Genomic DNA, 27,229 nt, shown 5'->3' with positions numbered 1-27,229 from the left:
AACTTGTTTAAAAAAAATCTGTTTCTTTTGCTTCCTTCCTTCAAAATAATAAGTTGCCTTATTGTGGAGTTGGGAACTTGTAGGCATCCCTGACTTGAGCATTTTGGGAAAATGGCATCTCTTTGGGAATCAGCCAGACTGTGATATATTTCTGTTTCCTGTTCAGTGACTCTTGTCTGCAGTAGCTGATGACTGTCTTCCCTTTAACCCAGCTGTGATCCGCATCAACTGGAACAATACTGTTGAGACCTAGCTGAATGTTGGTTCACACCACACGAACAGCTTCTCTCCAGAGCAGGGGGATACTGGGGCACTTCAGCCTGCAACTTCTGCTATTGTGTAGTTGATGCTGATGTATGTGTATCAACTGTTTTAGTGTCCTTTCTGCTACAACTGCATCTGCCATTGCTTCACTTAGACTTCCAGGTGCGCCACCATTTTTTTCCTCTCACCAGGACAGGCCAGGAACTCATTTGTTCTTTCATGAAATCTTCCTATTCCAGGATAGGCAGGCAGTTGCGCCAGGAAAAGAGTAAAACACAGACTGTGGATCTAAAGGCATACACCCTTGCTTTTCATCCATGTGGTTGAAGAATATGTGCACAGGAAAACAGCTTTATCCTAAGCAAAGTAGGATTTTTATGTCCAATCATTTCTGAATTTGAGGTAGCTTTCTAGTACTGATTACTTGCACAGGATTCCCTTTTTGTATTCTTTCTAATAATAGCTATGATAATCTGCCTCCCTTCCCTGAAATGACCATGTAGCCAAGGATGCTGCTGCTTAGACTGTTGGCTAGTTGCAGGCATCACTTTGATGTTCTTGTATCACACGTACAGACAAAAAAAAATAAATAAATCACTTCATGAATTGGAACCACATCGGCTGTGTCACACCACTTTATACAAAGCACCAAGCTTATCTTGGCTGCTATTGGGCTAATTGCTGGAATTTTCAGAGGCTATTCGCATGGCTGAAATTAGGTAGAAAACAACTGTCCTGAACTATAGGGGTAAATAGCAGAAAAGGAAATACATGCTACATTATGTTTCCGACAACCTTTTGTTAACTTTCCTAATGTGCTGTGTTCTGCAGGAAAATCAGCAGGGGGAGGAAGTTCGTCATGCCATCCTTGCTTACCATATAGCTCCAAAGGGGATAAATGGTAGTAAAAGGGTGCAATGCTGTTTATGTAGTCCTATGTACTATGGCTTAAGTTAAAACAGTCCTCTTCTTCCTCCTCCTCAGTAAAGCATTTGCAGAGGGCCCTTCTGTAATGCTCAGAATTGATTCCTCCATTTCCTGCACCTCATACCCCTTAGAAAAAGTGGGGCAAGGCATACTACATCTTTTTTTTTTGGCCGATTCTTCTTCTAGAACTGTCAGATGTCTTGGCTACTTCCACATTTTAGAGTTCATGTTTCAGGTGCATCCTTGATATTAACATGCTGGAAAGTACTTTTGTGAGACAATAACACATTAAGTCCCGCAGTTAGTCATTTGGAGCAGATAAGTGTTAATTTAGTGTTTCAGGGAGTGTGATATTAGGGCGGTTCATTGATTTATAACCTCTTGTGGATGGTTTGGTACTAAATACATAGATAATTTAAGGAGATGGGACTTTCTGCCCAGGGTTAGTGCTGCCTGATGCTACCGTTTTTAGCTGTATCAAGCTTGCTTTAATGGGAGTTTGCCACAAGAGTATTCACGAGTGATAGTGCAATGATCATACAAAGCACACCCTATAGTTCTAGCATGGCTGAAGAGCATCAGGGTATTGCTTGCTTTCTTTGCTGTGTCACTTGTTATAACAAAACTTCATCTTGTCATTAAAGCATGATAAATGAAATCGAGCATTCCACTGTTTCACCAGGCTCAATTACATTGTGTTATTGCGGAGTATGCTGCATTAGGAGAACTATTCTAAAATGGAACTTTGGGGAATATCGTGGCCATTTTATGAATTGGCTGAAATCCTTATTATCCCAGGATTTCAATTAGTAGTTAGGCAAATGGACTGGAATGCCTATATTTTTATTAGAACTACTGCAACTACAAGATATGCTGCCATGTAGTGGTCATTGGTATTTTTTTGCCATGCAAACCTTGCAAACCTAAATATCATAGTTGCAACATGAAATAAAGCATACATTTGGGAACCATGAGATAGAAGCGAGTGCTTATGTGTTTAAAATCAATGGACACTTGTTCAAACGCATTCTTAGAAGCAATTCTGGAAATTTGTTCTACCTAACCCTGAAGAATTGGGCTTTTCTGAATGCGAACGCTGCTATGTGTCATACAAATGTCATTTTTGCAAATTTAAGATGAGCACTAAGAAGGCAGTAGTAGATTGTAGGAGAAGAAGATAACTGATTAAAAACCTGCGATACCTGTAACAATGCCATTGATTTTTATCAATCTGACAATGTTGCAGGATTGGACTGTATAAAGGTTTACTGGTTGAGAGAAGTTACTTGCCACTGAAAGAAGGTTTGGAAGGATTTACTGATGACTCTTGCACCAGCTTAGAAAGACATTGGTAGAATATGTTATAGGCATGTAATTATAGGCTAGCCGTAATCAGAAGGCATCACACCAATCCTATAAATAGAAGAGATTTCTTTGGCAAAAATAGGCTTGAATGCCTTGTTGGGGAAGCGAGTGCATGTTAATAAAATTGTGAGTATCCTATGCTCTGATAATATGTGAAAGTACTTTCTGGGAACAGAGGCTTTCAGTTGGGATTTAGAAGTTTTCTGTGGTTCCCTAATGTCTGAGATTACTAAATCAGAGAAAGTTTCTGTTCTCCAGTACAAAGCAAAAGGTATTTTAAAAACAACTTTGGTCATTCTGGATAGGTCTAAACTTTTATGGCCGAGCAGAAGGGGAAGTTGAAATCTGGTTTAGATTAGACAGGAAAGTAAGTGACCTTTATTACGTGTTGGTGCTGTCATGTCTCTACCCCTTTTTGTTCCTCCTCACAATTTTCCAGTTATAGTGCGAAGATTTGTATTTGCCTTTCTTGCTCCTGGTAGCTTGATTGTACTATTAATACACAACACCATAACCTTAGAGTGCTGCCATGCATTTTTTTTGTTTGTTTACTTGTTTAAACAGGGCTGGGATGGGAGTTATTTATGCCTTGCTTATTTTCTTTTGTTAAGCAATCAAATCTGTTAATACAACAAATTCTGGTCTCTTGTCTATCCATATCAACCTTCTAAAACTTGGATTTGTCTAACGATTAGAAAGGCTTAAGAGGGAATGTATAGTTAACATTGTTAGATGCCTCCATTTTTAAAAAAAATCAGTTTCAAATGAGTGGTTTATTGAGGGTGGGAGAGTTCATCTCAGCAACATGGGTTCGGACACTTTTTTAAGAAAATCTACAGATACCTTTTCTGCTAGTTTACATTTTCACTTTCTGAAGACACTTGAACATAGGACCGACTTATCTGTGATGAGCATATTCTATGACTGGATACATGAAAAGGGCATGGGCTTAACCATTCCTGTTTGGTTTTACAGATTTTGTTCTTCCAAGTCTGGCCCTCTAAAACCCTCCTTTTCTCTGGTGACATTATTTTTGCATGTATTCATCTTCACAGAAATGAGTCATATTTTTTGGGTTACTGCTATTCTCTTTTCCACATTCTGCATCATGGTACAAGAAAATGGCTTGGGCCACTGAGATCCCACAGTTAAGGATATGATGTTCTTGGTAGGAGCTTTTGCCCTCCAAGACCACTTTCTGATAACAGCATTTATGTGGCATGCCTGCAACAGGCATATGGCCAAATCTTTCCCCTCAAAATTGTTAGCTTGGTTCCTGCAGTAGTGCACAACTATGATGTTTGGAGTTTCATTGGTGTGAAATCTGTATTAAGCTGCTGGAAATGTTGGATGAACAATCTGGAAAATGCGCCATGATTGTTTTGTACACAGGTGAAACTGTCACAGTAGAAAAGAAAGTCTGGTATACCTGCTTTCCATGAGCAGGATGTGTACGTGTGCGCGCTTGCTGCTAAAGACAAACCAAATAAGTTTGTATTCACTTTCAGCTATATTTATTCTTGGGAAAAAAAAACCTTTAAAAACAACTGTTACCATATATCACCTGGGAGGAAAAGATCTTAATATAGCCTACCATGCACAATCCCATCTCCTGTTAATAGTATATAATTCTTGACCCATGTGCTAGGATCATCACATTGGGGAGGGGGGAAAGGAAGAGGAAAAATTGTAAAATACTTGAATGAGAGCCTGTATTATAAACAGTAATATTATTCAGAGTATCCGCTTTATAGGCTGATGTGACTCATTATTCTAGTAGTGCTTTTAGTCCTTTGTAATTTGTGGTAATTATGCTTTTTCCTTTTTAATACAAAAATGTATAAAAATAAAAAGCTCAAAAGACCATGTAGTTTCATTTTCATTGCTTTGCCTGCATTCACCGTTCTGTGCCCATTGTGGAAATCCAATCCTTTCTTCCATCCTTCTGATTATATCTTTCATAGGCTAGGGACCACTTGATACGGTGTTATCAGGTAAGAAATTACAATTTGATTTTAGTAGTTCTTGGTTGAATGTCCCTATGTACCCTTGCTGCAGAATGAATCTTGACTGCCAGAAGTTATTTCAATTATTTTCAAAATGGCCAAAATTTATGGCCAGCCAGAGACTCTCAAAACTTTTTTAAAATGGTGGAGAGTACTAAGAAAGAGCATATCTTCAGATAATTCAGAATAAAAGAAATCTCAGTATATCGGGTTCTCTATAAAGATGACAACAAGTCCTAGTAACACACAGCTACTCCAGATTTGACTGTCCAATAAGCAAAAATAATTTCTACCAGGGTCCATGAGTTGCCTGGAGTATGCCAATCTAATAGGCCAGGGGTGTGAAACTGGATGCATCATAGCGAAACAGCGCCCACCCCATTGCCAGCAATGGCAAAAAAGTTGTGATATGTCATGACATGTCACGTGACGTTGCGAGTTTGACACCTTTGTAATAGGCCCAAATTCTCTGCAAAAAAATGACAGCATTAGCTGAAAAGCAATTTCAGCAATCTGACCATAAGAAAGGACTGATGGTAATTTTCAGGTTAGTCATTTGCTCTGAGACAAAGAACAGATCTAATGTCTGACCCCAAGTATGGGTCAGGCCCTCAACACAGGTAGTCCTCAATTTACAAGCATTCATTTAGTGACCATTAGAAATGACAAAATTTCTAAAGGCTTAACGATACTTTTCCAGAGGATTTGCAGCATTCTCATGGTCATGTGATCAAAATTCAGATTCTTGGCAACTGGCATGTGTTTATGACTAGCAATGTCTTGGGGTCATGTGATCACCTTTTGCAACCTGACAATTTCCATGGGGAAGCAAGATTAACAACTGTGTTACTAAATTAATTGCACTGATTCATTTAACAGCTAGCAAGAAAAGTCGTAACACAGGACAAAGCTGTCTTGCTTCGGCTCAATTGTGGTCATAAATTGAAGACTACGAAATACAAGGTTGCCATGAAATGAGCCACTCCAGATTTACATCTCCAAAATCTAGCAGCCTTGCAGCAATGGAATCAAGCAATTCAGGTAGGGATGTCCTTGAGCAGCAGGGAAGCCAATGCAACAATTAACTTACCCTAGAGACCAGCTTCAACCACAGGGTCTCCTATCCAATTATCTTATTGTCTATTAACATGTACTTGTTGAGTACAATTGTTTAATCCGCTCTGATTCCATCTAAAACAGCATAGCCCAGTTCGTATTTTCCCATCTTTTTACTGAACTCTCATAGGAGGATTTATTAATGTCAAGGTACACTGTATTCACTGCATTCCTGTGGTCAACTAAATTGATCAATCTGTCACTATCAAACTGGTTTGACAAGATTTACTGTTCATAAATCATGCTGGCTGTTACAAGCAATCTATTATTTTTTAAATGCTTATAAGCCAAATGTATAACAAGGTATTCTGCTGATGTGCTGTGGATAATGAGTTGATTGGTACTTAGTTACCCAATTCCTCCTCCCCTTTTAAAAATAATATTTGCTTTTCTCAATCATCTGGTAGTCCACCTGGATTATCCCACTTGCAGATCAGGGATGAAGTTGAAAGGGTTACTATAAATTGTTTACATTGATTGTAAGTATTTATAATAGGCTGAGAGCTATGTTGATTTTAGCTTATAAAAATAGTATCTGCTGCTGCAGCTAACAGTTATTTTCTTGGGAAGAAGGCCCTTGCTCGAGGAATTTATTATTTTCTATAAATTTCTTTTCCTCCCTGAGGTGGTTTGTTTACACACAAGCTACGTTCTGAAACATTTTCACCTTTGAGCACTGCAAAGCACTGCATGAGTCTATCTGTATCAGTTATTTGAAAGTGTACCCATATACAAAGTAAACTGGAATTATACAGAGTGACTGAGGTGGGGGAAACAGAGGGGACAGCAGGTTACTCTCTTCAACTTGGTGTTCTGTAACAGCACACTCCCCAGTACACCTACTTTATGACCAGCAAGGTGCACCACCCAGACGCCATTTTGTGAGCATGACCACACTACGTTCTCAAAATTGCTGATCATCAGCCCCCAAAATCTGTGGGCTCTGGGTAGAAATTCTATTTTTCCCAATAATTTTATTAAAAATTACATTAAACAATACAAGAACCTAATAAAAATGTTAAGTGTGGAAGAACCCTCCAGAAGGATATAGTAAGAAAAAGAATCTTTCCCCTTCATTCACAGCAAGTATATTTAACATTAACTTGTTGCTGTCTCTTAAAATACAAATACACCTTCATTCCATGCCATACCACATTTGCTTTAAACTGATCGCTAAATCTTCAGCTCTCATTAACCAGCAAAGGTCCAGTAAAAATGAACAGAAATACCTACAGTGCATTCAGAAAGTGTTCGGACTCCCTTCACTTTTGTCAATTTTGTTATGCTGCAGCCTGATTCTGCAGTTGTTGAAATTCATTTTTTTCTCATTAATCTACACTCAGTGCCTCATAATGACAAAATGAAAATTTTAGAAATGTCTGTAAATTTATTAAAAATAAAAATGAAATACCACATTGGCATAAGTACTCAGACCCTTCACTCAGTACTTTGTTGAAGCACCTACAGCAATTACAACCTTCTTGGGTATGACGCAACAAGCTTTGCACACCTGGATTGGGGGATTTTCTGCCATTCTTCCTTGCAAATCCTCTCACGCTCACTCAGATTGGATGGCGACCATCGGTGGACAGCCACCATCAGGTTCCTCCAGAGATGTTCAATAGGGTTCAAGTCAGGGCTCTGGCTGGGCATTCACAGAGTTGTCCCTAAGCCACTCCTGTGTTGTCTTGCCTGTGTGCTTAGGATAGGTGTCATGTTGGAAAGAGAACCTTTGGCCCAGTCTGAGATCCTGAGTGCTGTGGAATGGGTTTTCATTGAGGATATTCCTACACTTTGCTCCATTCAGTTTCCCTTCAACCCTGCCCAGTCTTCCAGCCCCTGCTGCTGAAAAACATCCTCACAGCATGGTGCTGCCACCACACTTCACTGTTGGGATGATATGGGGCAGGTTATGAACAGTGCCTGGTTTCTTTGAGACATAACATTTAGAATTGAGGCCAAACAATTCAATCTTGATTTTATCAGATAGAGAATCTTGTTCCTCACAGTCTGACAGTCCTTTACGTGTTTTTTTTTTTTTTTCAAACTCCAAGTGAGCTTTCATGTGTTTTGCACTCAGAAGAGGCTTCCATCTAGTCCAGTGGTTCTCAACCTTCCTAATGCCGCGACCCATTAATACAGTTCCTCATGTTGTGGTGACCCCCAACCATAAAATTATTTTCGTTGCTACTTCATAACTGTAATTTTGCTACTGTTATGAATCGTAATGTAAATATCTGATATGCAGGATGTATTTTCATTGTTACAAATTGAACATAATTAAAGCATAGTGATTAATCACAAAAACAATATGTAATTATATATTGTGAAATATATATTTATTTCTAGCAAAGTTAGTGGGGAAACCAGATTCACTTAAGAACTATGTTACTAATTTAATCTCTCTCTCCCTCTTTCTTTTTCTCTCCCTCTCTTTGTCTCTCCCTCTTTCTCTCTCTCCCTCTATTTCTCTCTCCTCTTTTTCTCTCTCTTGCTCTCTCCCTTCCTCTCTCTCTCTTTCTCCCTCTTTCTCCCTCTCTCTCTCCCTCTCTCTTTCTCTCTCCCTCTCTCTTTCTCTCTCTCTCTTCCTCCCTCACACTCCCTCTCTGTCCGATCGGGGATCGATTCGGAGGTGCGGAACTTTTAACCAGTTCCGACCCTCTGTTGTGGAGGTTATTGACTGGATACAAACAGTCTGGGAGGCTTGGGTGGCCCAGCCAGCCTACAAAGGTTGGAGGAGAACCTGGGACGGAAGTCCACGAAAGCCCCGAGCCTCTCTAGCTGCCAAGTAAAGCAAGGGCAACTGGCTGGTGCAAGCGAGCAAACGGGTGGCCCACCTGTCTCTTAAGCGCACTGGCTTCCCCGGGCGAGCGGCGGCTCTCACCTGCCGCTTTCTTCAGTCGGTGGCAATAAAGGTGGGGCGGGGGTTGGTCCCTCTCCCCAAGTGGCATTAAAAGGCAGAATCGTCGCCGGGGGAGCGAAAAGGGCGAGGCTGGCTCGCCAAGCTCGGCGGGAAGGAGGCTCCCTCGCTTGCTCCGCAGAGCCCCGTCGCCCTCTCAGCCCAGCATGAGTGGAAGCGACAAGGCGAAGTAGCGGGCGTCGCGAAGTAGCGGGAGGGTGCGGACGGCAGGCAGGCCGAGGTGGCAGCAGGCGTTGCGGGCCAGGCGCTCCAGGGCGGCCATGTAGGCACACAGGGTGAGGCAGCGATGGCGCAGGTCCAGCACTGGCTAGGCCACCAGCTGGCCTGGCCCAAGGAAGGTCAGCCACCCGCCGCGCCCCACACGAGCAACCTTTGCACCCAGCGCCCGCCGCTGCCCCACCAGCACCACCTCCACCGCCGCCTGTCCCGCGCAACCCCACTGTGTCAAGCGGGCCCTGCGACTCCCACAGCACCAGCTACACACCACACCGATGGTGCAGAGCTTGCAGTTGCCGAGCCAGACGCCAGTGCAGGGCGGCGGGAGGGTGCGGACGGCAGGCAGGCCGAGGCGGAAGCAGGCATTGCGGGCCAGGCGCTCCAGGGCGGCCATGTAGGCACACAGGGTGAGGCAGCGGTGGCACCGGTCCAGCACCGGCTAGACCAGCTGGCCCGGCCCAAGGAAGGTCAGCCACCCGCCACACCCCACGCGTGCCACCTTTGCACCCAGCGCCCGCCGCTGCCCCGCCAGTACCACCTCTGCCACCGCCTGTCCCGCGCAGCCCCGCTGTGTCAAGCGGGCTCCGCGGCTCCCACAGCAGCAGCCGCAATGCACACAGATGGTGCTCGAGGTGAACACGAGGTAGGCGTGCACATGTTTTCCGTGCTTCAGTGCCAGGCTCTCCATGCTGCAGTGCGACACAGAGAGCCTGACTGACACGGGTGAGCACGAGGCAGGAGTGCACATGGACTCTGCTTTTTCGGCAGGGCAGAATTAAGTGCTGCTCCCCACCTCCCACCCCTGGTCCTCTTTTACTTACAAGTAGGAGATGGCGTACTTGCTCAGCAGGGAGGGGTGCAAAGTTCCTGCAAACTCGCCTTTGCTGCAGACAACTTGCATGTGGGTCTTTTGGCGCGCTCAGCAGTGCAGAGACAGCCGTTAATGACCAGGTCTGGACAATTCCTATTGGCTTTCAAAAGCCAATAGAATAGACTCTATTCTAATAGATTAAGAGTCTATTCAATAGAGTCTATTCTATTGGCTTTCGAAAGCCAGTAGAATAGAGGGAGTAGCACAGCTCATGGAAAAGTTGAAAAAAATCCATCAAAAAAGGTGCCGGAACTCCATTCTGAGCGTTCTATGAGAAAAAAAGCCCTGGTCTTAGGCGACCCCTGTGAAACGGTCGTTCGACCCCCAAAGGGGTCGTGACCCACAGGTTGAGAACCGCTAATCTAGTCACTCTGCCATATAGCCGACTGGTGGAGGCTGCAATGATGGTTGTCCTTCTGGAACTGTCCCATCTCCACATAGGATCTGGAGCCCAATAAGAGTGACCATTGGGTTCATGGTTACCTTTCTTACTGAGGCCCTTCTTTCCCAATTGCTGTTTGACTGGGTGACCAGCCTTTGGAAGAATCCTGGTTGCACCAACTTTTTCCATTTGAGAATTATGGAAGCCATAGTGTTCTTAGGAACTTTCAGTGGAGCAGAAATTTTATTGTAGCCTACCCCGGATCTGTTGCCTTGCAATAATCCTGTCTCTGAGCTCTGCAGGCAGTTCCTTTGACCTCATGGTTTTTTTTCTGCTACAGTATGCAGTCAGCTGTGAGGCCTTCTATAGAGAGATGTGTGCCTTTCTAAATCAATCAATCAAAATAGAGCTGGAAGGGACCTTGGAGACTTCTAATCCAGCCCCCAGCTCAAGCAGGAGTCCCTATATCACAGTGATGGTGAACCTTTTAGAGACCGAGTGCCCCAAAACTGGCCCCGCCCCTGCTCCGCCCCATCCCCTACCCCGCCTGCCCGCAGGGCCACTCACCACCTCCAGGGCCCGCCGAAGATCGCCCAGGCAGCCCAGCAGCGCTATCGCGGTCACGGCCTCTGCCCGCACCCTGCAGCATCAACTGTGCACGATGGGGTGTGAGGGCAGAGTCTTGTCTACGCTGCCTGGCTGCCATGTCCTTGGCTGTGCTGCTCCGCGTGGGCCATGCTCAGGGGTGACTCTCCTTCAGGGGGGCTGCTGGAGAGGAGGAGGTCATGGGGGGAGGCGAGGCTGGGGCAATGGCACGTGTGCCCACAGAGAAGGCTCCGAGTGTCGCCTCTGGCACCCGTGCCATAGGTTCGCCACCACTGCTATATCATTTCAGACCAATGGTTGTCCAGTCTCTTCTTAAAAACCTTGAGTGATGAAGCACCCACAACGTCTGAAGGCAAGCTGTTCCACTGGTTAGTTGTCCTCACTGTTAGGAAGTTTCTCCTTAATTCCAGATTGCTTCTCCCCTTGATTAGTTTCCATCTGTTATTTCCTGTCTTGCCTTCTGGTGCTTTGGAAAATAAATGGACCTCCTCCTCCTCCTCCTGGCAGCCTCTCAAATACTGGAATACTAGTATCATGTTCCCCTCAGTCCTTCTTTTCTCTAGACTGGCCATTCCCAAATCCTGCAACCATTCTTCATATGTTTTAGTCTCCAGGCCTTTAATCATCTTAGTTGCTCTTCTTTACACTTTTTCCAAAGTCTCAACATTATGTCCAATCAATTTACCACAGGTCAACTCCAATCAAGGTGTAGAAACATGTCAGCAAAGGTAAAAAAAAATGGGAAGTACCTGAGCTAAATTTCAAGTGTTGTTGCAAGGGGTCTGAATACTTATGCCAGTGTGATATTTCAGTGTTTTCTTTTTAATAAATTTACAGACCTTTTTAAAATTCTGTTTTCACTGAGTGTAGATTAATGAGAGAAAAAAAATGAATTTCAACAACTGTAGAATGAGGCTGCAGAATAACAAAATTGACAAAAGTGAAGGGGCTCTGAATATTTTCTGAATGCATTGTAAGTATATAACCCCTCTCTCCATTTAATCTACATCCTACTCATCCTTCCCTTTATTAATTAATGGGTAGAATTTCCAGGAACCTGAAATAAAGTCCATCAGATTTCCAAAAGGGCTTGTTTCATAGTACGGTTGATAACTTTTTTGCACGCTTTCAAGTCAGATTTTTCGGAAGTGTATTGCCACTGCGGGCTTCGCAGAGCTAATAGAGTGACTGGCCCAAAATCGCCCAGCTGACTTCGTGCCTAAAGCAGAGCTGGAACTTTTTAACTTGATACCTTAAGCCAGTGGTTCTCAACCTTTTTAATGCCGCGACCCCAACCGGTCGTAAGTCGAGGACTCAACCGGTCGTAAGTCGAGGACTAAACCGGTCATAAGTCGAGGACTAAACCGGTCGTAAGTCGAGGACTACCCAACCGGTCGTAAGTCAAGGACTTTCCCTGCCAGGGAACACCGTGCATGCGTGGTTCCGCCCCCTGTGCCGGCCGAGGCATAGCTGGCAAGCGGCAGAGACAGAGCAGGTCGACCACCAGCTGGCCCAGCCCAAGGAAGGTAAGGCACCCGCCAGAAAAGGGGAAAAAAATGGCAGACAAAAAAAATGGCGGACAGCCTTGCTTGGCGACCCCCATGAAATGGTCAATCAACCCCAAATGGGGTCCCTACCCACAGGTCGAGAACCGCTGCCTTAAGCGCCATACCAAATTGGCTTTCAGGGCTGACATAATTCTATGCAATTACTTCTAGCCTAGATAGGATTTGTTCCTAAGTCAGAGTTTTAAATAGACTTTAATTTACTAGGGTTTACAATTAAGGAAACATGGAATGATAGCTAGATACAGAATCCAGTTGCAAGTGTGTTAAATATGGGCACAGAGCACAACCCTCTCTTCCCCGGGATATTCCTCCGCGCAATTAAATGGATCTTGTGCATTTCTTATCTGCTGCCCTAATATAATAGAAGAGGACACCGCTCACTTCTGTGGATTTCCGGGATGCGAAATAGTCTGCCTTCATTGCTGCGGCGTACTAATTTAAGGTTACCAGGCACACGTAAACAAAACTCGAGGTCGACTGAGTGCAAAGCCCTACTAGCTTTGCATTGCCGTATATGAGACTCACGCAACATGCAAACGTGACCATAATTGGCGCTTTTCACTGGTTAATAAAGACAAGTCAGAACAGCTCGCGCAGTAGTCGCTGGGAGGCCACGCTGGCCACGCGCATGAGCAAAACTACAGTCTTTTCGTCTTTCCGGGATCTTCCGAGGCGCCCGGAAGTTTTCTTGCCTGAGAAGGGTCAGCAGGCTCTACGCAAGGCGCATGCGTGCAGGGAAGGTGGAAAGCGGGAAAAAAAAATAATCCCTCAAACCATTGAGTAATGTAAAAGGGCCAGGCTAGAGCGGCTTCTAACTAAGACCACGAAGGCGGCGGGAAAGAGCGATAACGGTCCGGCGCTCGATTCTGCTGCGCTCTCGGTGAGGCGGCGCGCGCGGGGCTTCCTTTTCGAGCGCAGGCCCGGAGAAAGAGGCTCCAGGCAGGGCGGGAGGGCCCGAGAGTCCGGGGCGGAGCAGATCTTTTGTTTGCAGACCGGATGTCCTGGGTCTTTGGGGGGAAGGCGTTTCGGTTTGCTCGCTCTCGTGGCCGACTTCCCAGAGGCAGCGGGGGCTGCTGAGGGGGAGCAAGCCCCGTCATCACCGGGAGCCGATCATCCCGGCTGCCCTCCTACCTACTGAGCCCTCCAGCTTCAGCAAACCAGGGCAGACACTCAGCTCCCAGATCCTCTGAGTTAACGCTGGGCAGCGTTAAAATGGACGGCTCCGTTTCTGAAAGGCGGAAACGAAACGGCCTGGCAAAATGCCTTCTTGCTTGAGGAGAAATAAACAGCGCCTCGCAGGGTCATGTTCCGTCGGACACATCACTTGCTGAGGTGACGGGGGGATACAGTGCTACGGCAGTAACGCCGATCTTTCGGAGCGTGGCCTCCGGTTGAGTCCCCCAGTCTCTCCCCTCCCTGGATGACTCCCGCAAAGAGAAGAAGAGAAAGGCTGGAAAACGGAGACATACGCAGGGCAGGGACTGGGGTGATCTTTGGAGAGGCGGAGTTTCCTGAGCCCCAGTCATGTCGGCATCGATAGAAGAAGCAGGCTTCGTTGTTGAGCTAGTGGCCGATTGCCAAGGGGAAAGGGAAGGTGGATTCAGAGCACAACCTAAAAGCTTTGCCGGTTGTGTTGGGAGGTCTGGATGTGCGGACACGCTCAGAAATAGGAGATGAAATGCTTGGGAGGGGGAGAAAAAGTTGCCCCCAGTTTTAAGGAATTCCGCAAGAGTGTCTGCTGAAAACGTGTGTGTGTGTGTGTGTACAGGTATGTGTTTTTAACAGGACAAATAGTTTGAGGAGAAACAAATACGTCTTTATTCATTTCCTCAGTTTACATCCCGTTTTTCTGCTCAGAAGAGCATGGGCAGAGTAACACAATTAAAAAAAATACTGAAGATTAAAATTAAGATAAATGTATGTTGGTGAAAGATGCATCTTTATTATTTTAATTTATTAAAATTTTAATCTGCACAGCTTTCATATTTTAATTACTTCTATTTATCTTTTTTATCATCTGTAAGCCTTCCGTAGTCACCCTATAGAGGAAATGGGTGGAATGAAAATAAAATAAACAACATATAGTAATTTAATGTTGAGAGGCACCTCTAGAGAAGTTGTATTCTAATGCCTGGGAGCAATACAGGAAAGGCCTATCAGATACATGACATTTCCTATCAGATACATGACATTCTTAGGGAGAGAACATCTTCAAAATGAGTGTTCTCCCTGATACTCAGGCTCCATGTTATTTAAAATTTAAAGATTAATGCCAGCCACTTACCGTAGTTTCTTCCAGTTAAACATTTATCATCTGGTCTTTGGTGCTTTCTGAGCTTGCTTGTTTTCTTGCAGAGGTTTCATTACCAAAACTTGGTAACATCATCAGTGCTAGTAAGAAGTGCGGTTTGCTGTCAGTTTATATTGGTTTGCCTTGTCAGTGTTGATGGGAGTGGTCTTAGAGATTCTTTGGTAGGGCTGTTTACTGTGGGGCTTCTTTGGCAGTTTCTTGATTGGGGCATTGTTTACTTGATTGTTGGTCTGATGTTAATCTTGGAGTTAATTTATGCTGATCTGGGTACTGATTGCTGGTGGAGAGGTGGTTGGGTCTTTTTGTTCCTTTGGGGCTAGTTGATTGCATAGATATTGTTAATGTCTATGTGTCTATTGATGGCTAATTTGTCAGAGTGGCAGGTTTCTAGAAATTCCCTGGAGTTTTTGGATTTCTTTGGAATACAGAATACTTGATTTTGTAAACCTGAGTAGACAGGCGAATGCAAACATCTTATGACCAAAGATTAACCTCTCCAAAGCATGGATTTATGCTCAAAACCAATATTTGATATCTTCAGAAGAATTGGCCTTTTTAAATAAATGTATAGAGAAAATGCTTGCTAAATATTTTTTTTCCATGTTGGCTCAGTAGCATTGTTTTTAAGAATTAAAATGTCTATGATAGTGGCGCACAATTTCAAATTTTGAACTTTAACTATTAGTGAGCTTCCACCTTCTGAATTTTTGTTATATCTGCTGCCTCCCCCGCCCAATTTTTTTTTATCAAGTTAGAACTCAGGGGAGCTTATCACATGATCTACACCAAGGAGGAGCATGAATACATTATTTTTGTCATGTGCTTGGAATATTTTAAGTCCACAGTCATGCCTTATGGTTTGGTAAATGCTTCTTCAATGTTTATTAGATTTTAAAGATGAGATTTTTTTTTGTAATAGTTTGGACTTTAATTTCATTATCTATTTAGATTCAGCTTCCCACATGAACATGTCCAGACTGTGTTTGAACAGCTTTGCCAACACAACTTAAGCTTTAGATGAGAAATGTGTTGTAGATCTATCTGTTTTAGGATCTTGCAGCTTTATGAGGGCCTCCAAGAGAGTTCACTTGTGCTGGCAAAGCTTTCGGTAATTTTTAACTTTCATCAGTACTTAGTATCTGATTTTGCAGCTTGCAGAAGAATGTTAAAGGCCCTGACTGAGAAGTGAGTCCTTTTCAAGAGTAATTCTTGATCAGTTTTTCTGTTAAAACAGGCTTTTGCCTCCCAGCTCCTCTTTGCCATCCAGATCCCACCTGCCCTTTTGTTGTGGAAGTGGTTCTTGTCCAGGCAGCTGAGGGTTTTTGACAAGAATTTTTGCCTTGCTCCATTTATTCTGGATAACTGCTAGCTTTTGAGAGGTGTTTTTAAACAGGAATTCTTGATAAAAGAAAAATATTTTTCTGATCCTGTCTTTTATATCAGACAAAAACATATTGCTGTCCAACATTGTCAGAAGGGCTCTCCCTTATTTGGGGGGATGAAGTAGAGAAATTGGGCACCAAATTTATTGGGCCATTCCCTGGATCAGCTCAGATTAACTCAATTCATTTTGTTGAGTTATGCTAACAAATGATTTACTACCCTTGTTGCCTAAACCTTTTGCTTCGTAACATACGGTTGTTTACTGCTTTATTCCTCATTTTGAGATTGATAGACACCATTATTTCTCCCATCTCCCCCTGTTGCAAGTCCATTTTCATATCTAATTTGAAGTGATAATTGGCTTGAGGAATTTAAATGTTGTGGTGCAAAGTTTTAAAATAAACCTAGAGTCTTATACCTACCCCTCAAAATGAGGGGAAGGTTATAGTAAATCAGTTACATTTCAGTTGTGAAATACTTTCCCTCAAATATTTTCCTCATATCCTTGTTTTGTCTTTTTTGGTAATTACATATAGAAGTCTTTATATGTTTTCATCATAATTCATTGCTCTTTTTTATATTTACTTATATGATGCTTAGAGCAATCTAATACTTGCATTGTTAAGGATTTATTTGTTCATTCTAAGTGTTGCTGAGTGTGATATTCTTGTCAGTATTGGATATTATATTGCCTTTTTTTCTTTATCAACAATTGTTAGATAATTTGAGATATTGGAATACCGGGTTTCCATTGTAATTGTATACAAATCCTTCAAGATGCCAGCAGCACTTGCTGAAAATAGTCAAGTGATCTGTGAAGTATGGGCAAACAATCTAGAAGAAGAGATGAGAAAAATTCGGGAAATTGTTCTCAGCTACAGCTACATTGCGATGGTAAATTTATGCTCTCGGTACAGCTTTTATTCTGGCATAATATTTTAAGATAAGTAAAATTATTCTAGTTTAAATCAGTGTATTCAGTCTGGAATCCACTTGATATTTTAAAGAAACTTCTTTCAACATTTTAGTTCTATTAAATATTTCATTTAAGCGAGTTATGGAATTCAGATCTGCAAATTTTGCATTACTAATACTATTCCTGTATAATCCCTATTTTATTTAAAAGTAGATTTTTGTATAAACATTGATACATTTGAAGTTTCTGTAGTAACATTCTGGGCTTCATTGTATAAAGCTTATTTGTAAAACCTTGGTCTATTTGGCTGGATGTTTTTAGAGAGTGCTGGATTACATAGATTTGCCATTCTCAGACAAATCAATTTTATACAGTGGTACCTCAGTACTCATTGTAAATTAGTTCCAGGAGGTGTGATGAGTACCAATTTTTTTCCATAAGGAGTAATGTAGTGAGTCACAAGGCAGCTGACATGACAAGTTCTAGCTTGTGCATTGAATACCAAACAAGCCAAAATTTCCATGTCAAAATGTGTTGTGTAGCAACTTCAGTGTGTTTCAAAGCAGTTGAGTTCTAAGGTACCATTGTATCAGAATGAGTTCTGACATATTACATCAATAAATTCTGGATTAATCTTCCATTTGTTTTTATTCTGTGTTATTAGCATATATGCTTTTCTGAAACACATAAAATATGTGCAAAAATATTGTAAGCCTAAACCTTAAAACACCTTGTTCCAAATTCATCAGAAATATTTCAACACATGAATAAACTATTCCTTATTGCCTTTAAAGCAATTGCATGATCTCGGTAAAATAAATTGAATGCACTGAGAATGGGTTACTGAAGTGTCTGTGGTAAATAAGAAGGGACCCATGCATATACATTCCTTTTGGGAGATCAAAATACAAAGTAACATTAAAGGAAAAAGGGTAAGGAAATAACAAGACAAATTATAGTATAAAGTGACAAAAATACATCAAATGAATATATAACAAAAATGACTTCTGATTTTTTTTATAGTACAGAGGTAATAATAAAATACAGGAACCTCTTTCTAGGTTTAAATAACTAATACCAGTATTTACAATACCTTAAATTACTAAAATCAAGATTCTACAAAAATATTTATAATATATTTTTCTTTTAGTTTAATACATAATAAAGTATCAATTATGAATAATCGTATAATTGCAAAACCACAATATTTCTATAGAGATAATATCCAGATTTTATTGTTGCTTCGGTTTAATGTTTTCTTATGTTTCTTTATAGGACACAGAATTTCCTGGGGTTGTTGTTCGACCAATTGGTGAATTTCGCAGTTCTATAGATTATCAATATCAACTGCTCCGATGTAATGTTGACCTGCTTAAAATTATTCAGTTAGGCCTGACCTTCACAAATGAAAAAGGAGAATATCCTGTAGGAATCAACACCTGGCAGTTTAATTTCAAGTTCAATCTTACGTAAGTCTGAATAACTGGCAGAATAGTTTCTCTAATTTGAGTTGTGGCCACAGAGAACCAAGATATTTTTGTCAGTTTTCCATTCTCTTGTAAAATAATTATTGTATTCTTTTATTTTTATTTATTTTATTCTATTTCAAAATCTGCACAGTAGAAGCTGTTAATCTCTTTAAAAGATGTGTTACTTTGTAATAGAATATTTTTGAAAATAACCTGTTGATTTCAAATACAACAGGCCGTTTTCAGATAAGAAAAATAAGGTATGTTCCCACACTTTAAGTGTAATAAAAAGATAATATAAACTGTTGACCTTTTTTCTGTGTCAGACAGAAGGGTTCTACAAACCATGTCATGGTAAATAATGAATTTGAAGTAGTAACATAAATAAATGATAACCAGTGATTGTTTAGGAAAAATCAAACTAGTTTTAACATTTATTTGTCTTTCTCATTAGGGAAGATATGTATTCTCAGGATTCAATAGACCTCCTTGCAAGCTCAGGATTACAATTTCAGAAACATGAGGAAGAAGGAATTGATACTTTACATTTTGCAGAACTTCTAATGACCTCTGGTGTAGTGCTCAGTGACAGTGTCAAATGGCTTTCATTTCATAGGTTAGTCTGTTTTTTTCAATATGTCAATAAACTTTATTTGCCTTCTTCATTTGATCCAGCATAAAATGGGTAGATTGTATGTTGGAATTGTTTGAAAAAAAAGTGAACGATTTGGCGAATGGCCTTGGTGTACAGTTGGTGTATATGAATCTGAGAATGATCCTCAGTGGCAGAAAAAAATGCAATTCTAAATATTTAATGGTTTGTAGATCATCAGTGCTTTGCCTCCAAACTTTTGGAAATTTTTAGCCTTCTAGGGTTGTTTCATTGTGAATGATAATTTTATAGAAGTGTTTGTTATTTTATCAATATTTTAAACTGTTCCATAATGAATCTCACCTATCTCCAAATCTAGTAAATATCAAATGATGATGAAGGCAGTTAATATTTTACTGGTTCAACTTTTTTTACTTTTTGCAGGCATCAACTTTCAGGTCTTTTTTTGTTGCTGGAATTGAACATATGACTCAGATTATATGAGTTCCAGCTTTTTTCCTTCTGTTTTGTTACATTTTCCACCCATTTTGTTCTTACTAAATCCCTGTAATCATTGTGGTGCATTGAACAAGTATTTTTTGTTCTCAGCATTCATTTGTATATTCCACTAATTCTACTTGCTGAGGAGCTATCTCCAGTTCAGTTTCCACTGTCAAGTTATAAGCTGAACTGGAAAAGATTGAATTAAAATAGATAATAGTAAATTCTGCTGTATCCAGTCACATTGCTGTTAACTAACATGTGCCATTGTACTATTACTTCATCAGTGGCTATGACTTTGGCTATATGGTGAAACTGCTGACAGATTCTAGACTTCCAGAAGAAGAACACGAGTTCTTTCATATTCTGAACCTTTTCTTTCCATCTATATATGATGTTAAGTATTTAATGAAGAGCTGCAAAAACCTGAAGGTACATTTTATCATTGTTAATTGCAAATCATGAAGTGTAAAAGAAAACAAGGAATTGTAGTAGATATAATTTAAAAGGTAGTAAATTTAACATAAATTATATATTTATTAAATGCATGAGGGCTTTATTCAACAGTTGCTTTTAATTTTATTATAGCTACAAATTCCCTGAAAATTAAATGCCATTTGGGAAAGCAGGATCCAACTTTTGTATTATGGCACCATATAATTGCTTGGCAAGAATTTATCAATCACATTTATATGACCGTCCATCTCACAAAAATCTATTCTGGGCAGTATACAACAGTCCAAACATCAAATATATTCAAATACATAAAACTCCCCATTTATAAAAATAGAAAAGTCATGTACTTTCAGGAGGATTGCTTATTCAAAACAATCATTTGTAACCACCAAATTATTGCTGGAGATTAATTTTATATATACAAGTTCAAAGTGTAGCATTGGCAATTTCAAAATTCCTTTAAAATTCTAGTCTGCTTACTTTTGTAGCTCCCATTAACCAGTCAAAGGAGGTCAGGTGGAACATTGACTCTTGTGTTTCAGTCTTCTTCCTTTATTGCAGGGAGGGCTTCAGGAAGTTGCTGACCAGCTGGATTTGCAGCGTATTGGCCGGCAGCACCAAGCGGGGTCAGATTCTTTACTTACAGGGATGGCATTCTTCAGAATGAAAGAGGTAGGCTCATTTGGCCTCTTTCCAAATCTTTGGCTTGTAGTCTGATATTGTTCTTGATACCCTCTTCAATACCTTTTGCAGTGCTATACTATTCTCGATTTCTTTGGGTTATGCAAGTGTCAGCCGCTGTTGAAATGACTGTTTTAAATCTAAAGATATACCCCAAAATGTGTTAGATGAAATGTATAACCACTTATATATTTTTTTCCTAGTTGTTCTTTGAGGATACAATTGATGATGCAAAGTACTGTGGGAGACTATATGGCCTTGGCACAGGAGTAGCTCAGAAACAGACCGAAGACGTAGAAACAGCCCAAGAGAAAATGAGTATTTTGGCTATTATCAACAATATGCCCCAGTGACAGATTGCTACTTTAGGATATTAACATGCGTCCACAGAGGTAAACTTCCTTCTTGAAATTGTTTCACATCTTTCCAAGAAATGGTGAAAGCACGAGTGTTTTTTTGAAGAGGAAAAAGCATCTTTTCTTTGAATCTTGGTAGATTCCAATTAAGTGATTTCATAATGGCTGGAGAGTTTGTCTTGTATGTAAAAAAAAATCAGACTTGAGCTGCATACTATGTATATAACTCCTTTTTATTTTAAACTTTACTGGATTTGCAAGTAGTTCTTTCAGAATTTTCAGCAGAGCTGAAGTTCTTTCATGCACTTGCAGATTTAGTTTTGACAGCTTATTTTAAAATTTCTTTTGCTCTCTGTGAGGGTGATGTGTTTCTAAGCCCTCTGCTAGTTTTTATCTTTTGTGTCAGTCTGTGAAAGTGATCCATTCAGCCCTGGTGGTGGAGACTGCATGAACATAATGTAACTATATGCTAGAAGTCACCATAATGGTGATCCTGGATGGTATTATCACTAGTTCTTCCTTCCTTTAGCTTGCTGGGCCATGATATCATATTGGCAATTTTCATCTTAATAACTTTAGAATAGAATAAAACTGTCAGCATGCTTGAGACTGCAGTAATAATTGGGACCAAAAATAGTTTCATGTTGAGTGAAATACTTTAACCCTTCTGTGAATAGGATGCTCAGTAATTGAGTAAAATCACATATATCTAGTAATAATGGGCTATTAAAACTTTTAGATTACCATTTTATACTACTTTGAAGAGGAATCCTAGATTGTTCAATAGATGTAGACTAAAAGTTCATTTAATAGTTTTGCAGATGTCATCATCCTGAAAACAAAAATCCTGTTTGGGATGGAGGGGATCTTGACAGTGTGAAATTTTAACTCCCCATTATGTAAAGTATTACAAGCTGCTGTTAAATGCATCTGTATATATAATTGGTTCTTAATTTTGTAAAATAAAGACTTTTCTTAAAGCATGAGACTTGGAGTTCTATTTATTTTTTTAAAAAAAATGATAATTGTTTTCGTGTCAAAAGTACTGTCAGCAAAAGGAACTTAGTCACTAGAGATAAAAACTCTCAGATGCAAATTTTATAGACTTGAAAAGTGAGGTTTTTAGCACAATTCAAATTGTAACAATTACTAATTCTACTCTAAAAACCTTTTCATCTCCACGAGTTTTCCTCTCCTCCTCCTCTTTATGTACAAGAAGATACCTTAAATACTGTTGCAACAGGAAGTCTTGTTCCTGCCTTTAACTTTAATTCGTATGCAAGTCAGAATTCATACAGGTAGTCTTCGACTTAACAGTTCGTTTAGTGACCCAAGTTACAACTGCACTGGAAAAAAGTGACTTATGACCGTTTTCCATTTTTGGAAAATGGGACAAAACTTACAACTGTCTCATTTAGCAACCAAAATTTGGGCTCAATTGTTGTATGTATGTCAAGGACTACCTGTACTGTACTTACAAACAGGCTGCCTACTACTAAAATTGGTGGATGACATGCAATATTTTTATGAACCTCTGAAAATTTGCAACTTCAGTGGTTCATCAAAACATTGTGTAGCTTCAGCAGTTCATCAATTCAAGGAAAAGCAATGCTGTGTACCATGTTTATAAGTGTGTACCTGTTCATAAGTGTAGGTTGTCCCTCAGTCAGATGTATTTAACCTGGGGACTTCTATAGATGCTACTAATATTTCTTTAGATCTTCCATAATTTTATTAAAAATGAGTCTCTTCAAAAATTGGAAGAATTTTAGATCAGGAAGAGTATTTCAATGGGTTTAGAATGTATATGTATATATGTTTAGAAGATGTTCATAGAGCACCTATCTTTTAAAAAGAGAGATAACCAGATCATATAGCATGTTTATTAGAGAGGTGCAATGCAGTTTCCTTTTGAAGTAGAAAAAAAATTTGGTAGTGCTTTTAAAAAGTAGGTATTTATTTTTTCCACATTATTTTATTACACTCGATAATTGTCCAGTATGACTGTATAACAGTAGTCTTCTAATCATTCATTCTAGAATGAAACATATTTCATAACCATCCTTAACCCTGGGAAGAAAAAGATAAGAATTTCATATAAAGAATTTCTTGGAAGCTTCTTTATATATGTGATTTCTTCCGTATTTCCTAAGTAGATTTAATGACTGCTCTTGTAATTCTGGAATCAGATCCACTTGGCACTGTGCACCCATGTGTAGCACAATAAGGCAGCATTCTAATACATCAGGGAAAGGGGAATCCTATAAATAAATAAATAAATAATAAATAAAACTAGAAGTTCTAAGTTAGGTATATTAGGTATATTATTTTAGAAGCTCTAAGTTAGGTATATTATTCTTCAGTTCATATTTAAATTAGTAATGCTGTAACATACTTCACATATATGAGTAAAAAGAAATTAAAATTAGCCTTATACCATTCAAACAGCATCAGTTCTAACAATTTAAAAAATTATTAATGATCAAATTAGAATTAGTGAAACACATCATCCCCATCAGCTATTTAAAATTAGAAAGTTATCACACCGAGTCTCCCTAGGCACCAGGCCTTCACTATTCATCCTGCGAAGATCGAGATACTTTGCTTTCTTGGCTGCTCCAGGCCTTTGGTGCGTTTGCAGAAAATGGAGGCCTAAAGTAATGCAAGATCACGTGAGATCAGTGGGGCGAGATCTCATGCTACTGATCTCACATGATCTCATGGTACTTTAGGCCTTTGTTCTCTGCAACAGAACGGAACTGAAGCCGAGGGATGCTTCCACCTGCCTCTGTATGCTGGATCGGGACATCGGAGGCAGCCGAAAAAGAATCTAAGTCTTACCTTCATGCTTTCTGGAAATTCTGCTAGTTTCTGATTTGTTTCTGTAAGTTGCTTTGTCAGATCTGGCAGAGAAGCCGGTTCCTTCCTTTGTTCTTTACTGTAAAGAGATTAAATTTAAAAGATCTCATTTCCAATATTATAGTCACAATGAATTATTTACAATATATATATATTGGCAGTGAAACTAGAAGAAATTAAATAGTTCTGTCATACAAGTTACTTTCAAAATTGCTTATAACAATTCCTACAGAAGCAATCCAAATGGTAAGGTTATGTTTGAAATTGTGCACTTGTATGTTCTCTAAAGCTTTTTGATAAAGATTAAGAATTTTAGAGACTTTTTTGGAGTTAGAATAGTACCTGTATAAAGCTAAAGCTCCCCTTGAAAATGTATGAGTTCAGGACCACAGCAGTTCAGGTATCAACCATTAATATTAACATCTTCCTAGCATTATTCCTCTGCTATGGCAAGGTCTGCTTTAAAAAGTTCCGTATCCCTTAATTTAGGGGGAGAGTTAGGGCAATTGATAGAGCTGAGCATTTATTGGCTGAATGCCCTTCCTGACACCATGTGGAGTTTGCAGCTGTTGTTTTTTCTTTGTGCCCTAGGAGAGAAACATCTGCCACTACCTAGGATTCTGAAAGGGAGGTGAGCGTCTTCACCACTAGGTCACCACACCACTCATTAATGCATGTTCCCTATATCTATCTCAATTAAATTCACCCCTACGGTGAAAGAGGCAGATAGATAGATAGATAGATAGATAGATAGATAGATAGATAGATAGATAGATAGATAGATAGATAGATAGATGATAGATAGATAGATAGATAGATGATAGATAGATAGATGATAGATAGATAGATAGATAGATAGATAGATAGATAGATAGATAGATAGATAGATAGATGATAGATAGATGATAGACAGACAGACAAAAGAATATCAGCCATGCCAAAAGCTAATGTGCTCTAAGTTATAAGGTACAAGTCAAATCCAACACAGTGAGCTGCTGCTTTTGAACGTGATTAGCATATACACTATTCTTTCTACAGAAATTATTTAGCAAATCTTACTTCAGATTCTGGTTTATTGCAGACTTAGCCTCCAATTCCTGCCCCTCAGCACTTTGATGGAAGTTGGTTTTCTGATGCTCATGAATCATTTCTGCAAAAAAATGTTGAACTCTAGAAATATTCCTCTGTAAACTCTGGACTTCAGCGTGTTCTTCTGAAAGGAGCACCTTACATGCCCTTAGTTTCATCTGTCTGTCTTCTAAAAAGCTTAAATGGTCTGCTAAATCAGTTTCTGAGGCAACTCCACTGGAATCCACATAAGAAGGATCTTCGGTCTTGGTGGGCTTGATTACAGTTTCTTCAGTCAAACAAACTGTATTAATGCTGTTACTCGGTTCAAGAGTAGCAGGAGAATAAGCTTCAGAGGTTTGTTTCAGGGATTCTAAGCCAGCATTCTGAGGGGAATTCCACCACAAGTTGTATAGCTGTCCATAAGCCACAAATGCTTCTAAACTTCTGAAAGCTGCCATGCTTTCAGGATTTCTGCTGTCCATCTGGTCTCTCACATGATTGCAGCCTACTGAACAAGACAAACATCATTGGGAATGTTGTGCTTTTCAATCTTTTTCCAAAACCCAATATTTAGAATTGCACTGTTATACATTTTTGCCACTATAAGGAAAGGAAAATAGATCAGAGTATAAAGTTTTAGTTTATAAAATAGATTCAGATATTAAATATATACAGGTAGTCCTTAACTTAACAACAGTTCATTTAGTGACCATTCAAAGTTATAATGGCACTGAAAAAAGTGATTTATGACCGTTTCTCACACTAACGACCATTGCAACATCCCCACGGTCACATGATCAAAATTCACGTGCTTGGCAACTGACTCATATTTATGACGGCTGCAGGTTCCCAGAGCTACGTGATCCCCTTTTGTGACATTTTGACAAGCAAAGTCCATGGGGAAGCCAGATTCACTTAATCGTGTCACTAATCTAACAATTCTAGTGGTTCACTTAACAACTGTGGCAAGAAAGGTGGTAAAATCGGGCAAAATTCACTTAAATATCTCATTTAGCAACAGAAATTTTGGGCTCAATTATGCTTGTAAGTCGAGGACTACCTGTAATTTCCTGTGAAATTCATTACTACAAGAAATGGCAGGCATAACTGGAATGAATCTAGAAAAGGTTTGGGTACATTCATGGAAGACAGGTTCCTGAAGGCCTATTGATCATGAAGTTTCAAACATTTTCTTTTGGTTGGGGGCAGCATGCTGAATGCCAGTGGCAGGAGAACAACAAAGGCGGGGGGGGGNGTACTGTGGGCCAGGCTCCACTCCAGGGAATTGCAGTGGTTCCTACTCCCCTTCCAGAGGCAGAACACCAGTGCCTCTCAGAGAAGGGTGAGGCTTCCATCTCAGACCTCGCTTTCCCTCAAAGGGTTGCTGTCCCCAGCCGTCCTCAAAGGGTCGTTGTTCAAGGAGCCGGAGCGGTTCCTCCTTACGACCGATGCCAATTCCCACTGGGCGCAGGGCCATTGGTCTCATTCAGACCTCCGCCACGACATCAACTGGTTGGAACTGAGGGCCGTACATCTAGCTCTCCTTCACTTCCACAGCCAGGTCCGGAGGCGTCATGTACTTGTTCTCACGGACAACATGACTGCCAAGGCTCATGTAAACAGGCAGGGGGGCACTCATTCTCGAATCCTTCTGAACGAGGCATTACTATTGGGGACCTGGGCAGAGCACAATCTCGTGTCCATCAAGGCCGAGCACATCTCGGGGAAGGACAATACCCAGGCAGATGTCTTGAGCAGAGCGACAATAGACCACTCAGAGTGGTGGATTCACCCGATGGTCTTCAAAGAGATTTGCCACCGCTTTGGGCTACCTTTAGTGGACCTATTTGCCTCACCGGACAACACCCAGCTTCCCCGCTTCTTCTCCCGCCTCCCATCTCAGGGAGCGGCGCAGATAGATGCACTGCGCTCTCCATGGCCTCGGGGTCTGCTGTATGCTTTTCCACCTCTCCCTCTTCTCCCGGCGGTGGTACGCAAACTACTCCGGGTAGACGCGGAGATTCTACTGGTAGCCCCGTATTGGCCACGGAGACCGTGGTTTGCCGACCTGCTGGGTCTCTCCACCACAGATCCGTGGAGGATCCCGCCAGACAAGATATCACTCAGTCAGGGAGCCATCCTTCATCCGGATCCCCAGTAGCTGCAGCTAGCCGTCTGGCACTTGAACGCAACTTTTTTGTCGAGGCAATCTTGCTCTTTAAGAGTCATTGAGGTTATACAGGCATCCCGTCGCCCATCCACGAATCGCATCTATGAGGCAACGTGGAAAAACTTCTGTGCTTGGTGCGACAAACATAAGTTGGCTCTCTCACGACTCAATATTCCTATTATTTTGGAATATCTGTCGGACGGCTTGGACAAAGGTTTGGCCC

The 27,229-nt window shown here is 40.8% G+C and overlaps 2 protein-coding genes across 2 annotated transcripts in view; one reads left to right on the top strand and one right to left on the bottom strand.

Annotated features, from left to right (window-relative positions):
* Positions 1-13,238: 13,238 nt before the first annotated feature.
* CNOT8 (CCR4-NOT transcription complex subunit 8) lies at positions 13,239-21,882 on the top strand. Its single transcript, XM_015819915.1, has 7 exons — positions 13,239-13,573; positions 16,655-16,829; positions 18,127-18,320; positions 18,775-18,936; positions 19,701-19,845; positions 20,431-20,541; positions 20,754-21,882. Exons 2-7 carry the CDS (start codon positions 16,713-16,715, stop codon positions 20,901-20,903), a joined length of 879 nt encoding a protein of 292 aa, XP_015675401.1. The 5' UTR covers positions 13,239-13,573; positions 16,655-16,712; the 3' UTR covers positions 20,904-21,882.
* Positions 21,883-22,786: 904 nt separating this feature from the next.
* GEMIN5 (gem nuclear organelle associated protein 5) overlaps positions 22,787-27,229 on the bottom strand; it is a 31,722-nt gene continuing 27,279 nt past the window's right edge. The window contains exons 25-27 of the mRNA XM_029284846.1: positions 24,825-25,341; positions 23,748-23,844; positions 22,787-23,167 (exon numbers count right to left, since the gene is read on the bottom strand). Of these exons, the coding sequence (XP_029140679.1) occupies positions 23,000-23,167; positions 23,748-23,844; positions 24,825-25,341 (782 nt within the window). The 3' untranslated portion in view covers positions 22,787-22,999. The remainder of the gene's footprint in view (positions 23,168-23,747; positions 23,845-24,824; positions 25,342-27,229) is intronic.

This window comes from Protobothrops mucrosquamatus, unplaced genomic scaffold (genome assembly GCF_001527695.2).
Source record: "Protobothrops mucrosquamatus isolate PMUCROS unplaced genomic scaffold, P.Mucros_1.0 scaffold1018, whole genome shotgun sequence".
Taxonomy (NCBI): Eukaryota; Metazoa; Chordata; class Lepidosauria; order Squamata; family Viperidae; genus Protobothrops; species Protobothrops mucrosquamatus.
The sequence above is the reverse complement of the archived record's forward strand: the minus strand, read 5'-3'. Positions and strand labels throughout refer to the sequence as shown.